The 3,457-nt window shown below is 47.8% G+C and overlaps 1 protein-coding gene across 1 annotated transcript; it reads right to left on the minus strand.

Moving 5' to 3' along the window:
• Positions 1–721: 721 nt before the first annotated feature.
• On the minus strand, positions 722–3,112 carry NOL12 (nucleolar protein 12; the record flags this gene model as incomplete). Its single annotated transcript, XM_009071475.1, has 4 exons — positions 722–893; positions 1,421–1,527; positions 2,496–2,638; positions 3,064–3,112. Coding segments are annotated over 4 exons (471 nt in total), but the record flags the coding sequence as incomplete, so codon positions are not given.
• Between the last annotated feature and the right edge of the window lie 345 nt (positions 3,113–3,457).

Consider the following 3,457-nt stretch of genomic DNA (forward strand, 5'->3'; position numbering starts at 1 on the left):
TAGCTCCTAGCTATTCCATTTTCCAAGCACCAGTGGATTTCAATATCCTTTAAGCACCAGGAATTAGCTCCCCCCTCTTTCCAGCTGGTACTGGTGTTAGCACAGCTCCTGTTATGCTTCAAATAAGACACAAATGGTTTTTTTCTTAGCAAAATGACTTCATATATATTTATTCACAAAGTTACCCGATTTCACGTGGCACAGGTACCAAACAAAAAGTACCCCTGCATTCAGGTGTGGCACTGGTGAAGAAACACGTAAGACAAGACGACACCATGTCTCCATGGAAAGCAGAAACACCAGGGTACTGATGCAGGAGTGGAAGAAGAGCTCTTCCAAGTCTCCCAAATTGCCCTGACGATGATGTGCCTGTTGCACTCTGCCCCAAATGCACTTCTTTGATAAAGCCAAGTGTCAGCTCTGAAAGGGGAGACCCAAGGACAGAAGGGTTACACTAAACAGAGAATGTGAACCCCAGCAGAAGTTTTTAAGACTCTGTGGCACCCAGATGCTTAGCTGGAGATCGCTACAGAAATAAATGGGCAGAGCATCTAGTCACCCTGGCCAGTGCTCAGGAGGCTACAGAAAGGCTGAACTGGGCTCACTGCTGGTCAGAGCACCAAGTAAACAAGGTGCTTGCCCACAATAACAGGGCCTGAATGAGCATCAGCCCAGGTGTGGAGCTCTGTCCTAGCTGCTGGTCTGAGCACTAGTTTCTCTGTTAGTCTTGGTCACGGCCCATTTTGCCCGTCAGCCTCCGGCGCTGAGTCTTGGTGGTTCGCCCCGTGCTGGACTTCCGGATTTTCTTGCGTGGGCCATGGCCACGTTGGGACCTCTTTCCTTTTGTCTTTTTCTTGCTGTGCATGTGCAGTGTGGCAGTAAGGGAGGAGATTCTGTGCAGGGCAGAAAGAGAAAAATATTTGGAGACCAAAGCTTGCAGGAGCAAGGCAACAGCACAACAATAGCAGGAGAGCCCTATGTGGCCCAGCAGAAAAGCACACTAGCCATGCCAACCCCAGAGGAACTCCAAGATGCGCAGGAAACCCACAAATCTCCATGTGCACTAACAATTAAAATTAACTTTATGAGCAGTTAGCACAGAGTTAAACAGTTCTCCACACCCCCAGAATCGCTGTAAAACCTGGACACTGAAAAATGTAGAGAATGCCAAAGCTTTCAGCTTTAAGATCTTCTGACCTCCGGTCTTAGAGGCACCCTGTGATATGTGCCGAGATGAAGGACTAGGCAAACAGGGGAGGACAAAGCCCACCCTTCTCCCACCGCTGCCAGAGCCCGGTGCGATGGGACCTGTGCTGCAGCAGCGCTCCCTGCTGGCTCCTGCCCGCGGATCCGGGAACGAAACATCCTCTGGATCAGCTTCCAGAGCCTAACAGCAAAGCCTGAATGAATTTATACATACTTTTCAGACAAGAAGGGGTTTCTGGACTTCTTGGGCATTGTTATTCCAGGCTTGTTCACCACCTCTTCCCCTTTCTCTTTCTCTTCTTCTGACCCATCACTTTTTCCCTGAAAAAGAAAGCAAAAAAAAGAAAAAAACAATCCCTAAATACACATCAAAACAGGCAGGTTTGCAATTCTGGCATTTCCATTACCTTGTTTGTTTCATCCTGTTTTGTGAATCATCTAGTCAGAGATGAAGATTTTTTAATTCTCCACATCCCTTGCTGTCCAAATCTCAAGTTTTCTTTTCACAGTCCCTCAGAAAGGGACAACCAGTGAGATGTCCTACAGTAATCCACGCTACGATCCAAAAACTTCGGCATGATCTTAACAGCCATGCAATTAATGTCCAAACTATGAACCAAAGGTCTCAGCTTTTTTCTTAAATGACCATCAAAATCTCTTTAAGTGGATTTTCAGATTAGAAGATGACCATATAAATGTAAAAGGCTAACATAGACACTTCCCCAGAGCTCAAATCCAGCCACTAGTTGTGAAGATGAAAAGTACCAAGTCAAACAGTACCTGAGAGTCTCTATGAAACAAATATAAAGCCTCAGTTACAATGTAATTTGAGAATAAAAGTAACCACAACTAGAGCTGGATGGTTTCCTTATTTGTGGTCCAAATACAGGATCATGGACAAAAAAATCCCTCCTAATGCTAATAGTAATTTTTTTCTGGACAAGACACAGCAAAGAGCTTGAGGACAGCCCATGCAGCAATGTCTGAAATCTTGCTGCTTGTGTTGTATTGTTTTTCAAAGTACCACATGCTTGTCATCCAGTCCTGTGACACCTTTCACTTAACCAAGGTCAGCTGGGACTAGGAAAGGATTCCAAGGAGGTTTGGAGTGAGCTATCCACACAGGACTCTTCCTTCTCTTTAGATAAGTTGTGGAAGATTATGAAGTTATGAGTTTCTCTTTTCATCCTTGTTCCCAGCCACCTGCAAATCCTTGGGAATATTCAGGGAGCACCAGCCCTAAGGATGTTAATGGCTGATACACTAAGAGAGGTAGCAAAAGGCTTTACCACAGGGGTTGTCAGTCCAAGCTGGCGTGCGCCCGAGAGGTCCAGGTCACTGATGGTAGTCACTGTTACAATGTGGTTTGGGTGGTCGATGTTCACAGACTCTGTCTGTGATGTTACCAAGTGCTCCAGTTCATCAGCTTCCTCTGGAGAGACAAGAAATCCTGCACTGCAAAGTGCCCAGCACCCACTTGTTCATGCTGTGCTGTGCTGGGGAGGGGTAATGCACACTTTGCATGCAGGGTTAAAGGGTGGAAGGGCTTGAACACTGGCACTACAGCCATGAAGGGCAAGCTCTTTCTCCCCACAGAGGGGACCTGGTGACACCTTGGAGATGTCCTCCTGCTCCTTCCTTTCTGTGCAATCCACCTGATCCCTCGTCCCACCAAGGCAGGAGGGCTGCAGGGTCACCACTCAAATTACTGCCCACCTTCCCAGGGGGACATGAGAGGAACGAGCAGCTGTTGTTGCAGGACAGTGTATGAGCACCCCTGCCCCAGCTCCTACCACTCAGCCAAGGCTGTTGGACCACAGGTCCCCCCTCTTTCCCCATCGAGGGCCCAGCACATACCGAGTGCTTCCTCTCTCTCGCTGAGGATCTTCAGGTACTCCTGGTGCCGCTGAAAATCAGAGAATCACAGAGTCATTAAGGTTGAAGGAGAGCTCTAAGATTATCTGCCACTCTGCTGTAACCCCCAAACTATACTCTCCAGTGCCAGATCCAGACACCTCTTAAACACTTCCAGGGATGGTGACTCCACCACCTTCCCGGGCAATCTATTCCAGTGCCTGACCACCCTAACAGGGTAAACATTTTTCCAAACATCTAAATGGAATCTCCCCTGTCTCAGCTTATGATCATTCCCTCTAGTCCTCTCACTGCAGGCACGGCAGGAGAGACCTCTCTCCAACACCGTTTCAGGTAATTGTAGAGTCACGAGGTCACCCCTGAGCCTCTTCTCGAG

The sequence above is a fragment of the Acanthisitta chloris genome, unplaced genomic scaffold (assembly GCF_000695815.1).
Source record: "Acanthisitta chloris isolate BGI_N310 unplaced genomic scaffold, ASM69581v1 scaffold4350, whole genome shotgun sequence".
In the NCBI taxonomy this organism is placed as follows: Eukaryota; Metazoa; Chordata; class Aves; order Passeriformes; family Acanthisittidae; genus Acanthisitta; species Acanthisitta chloris.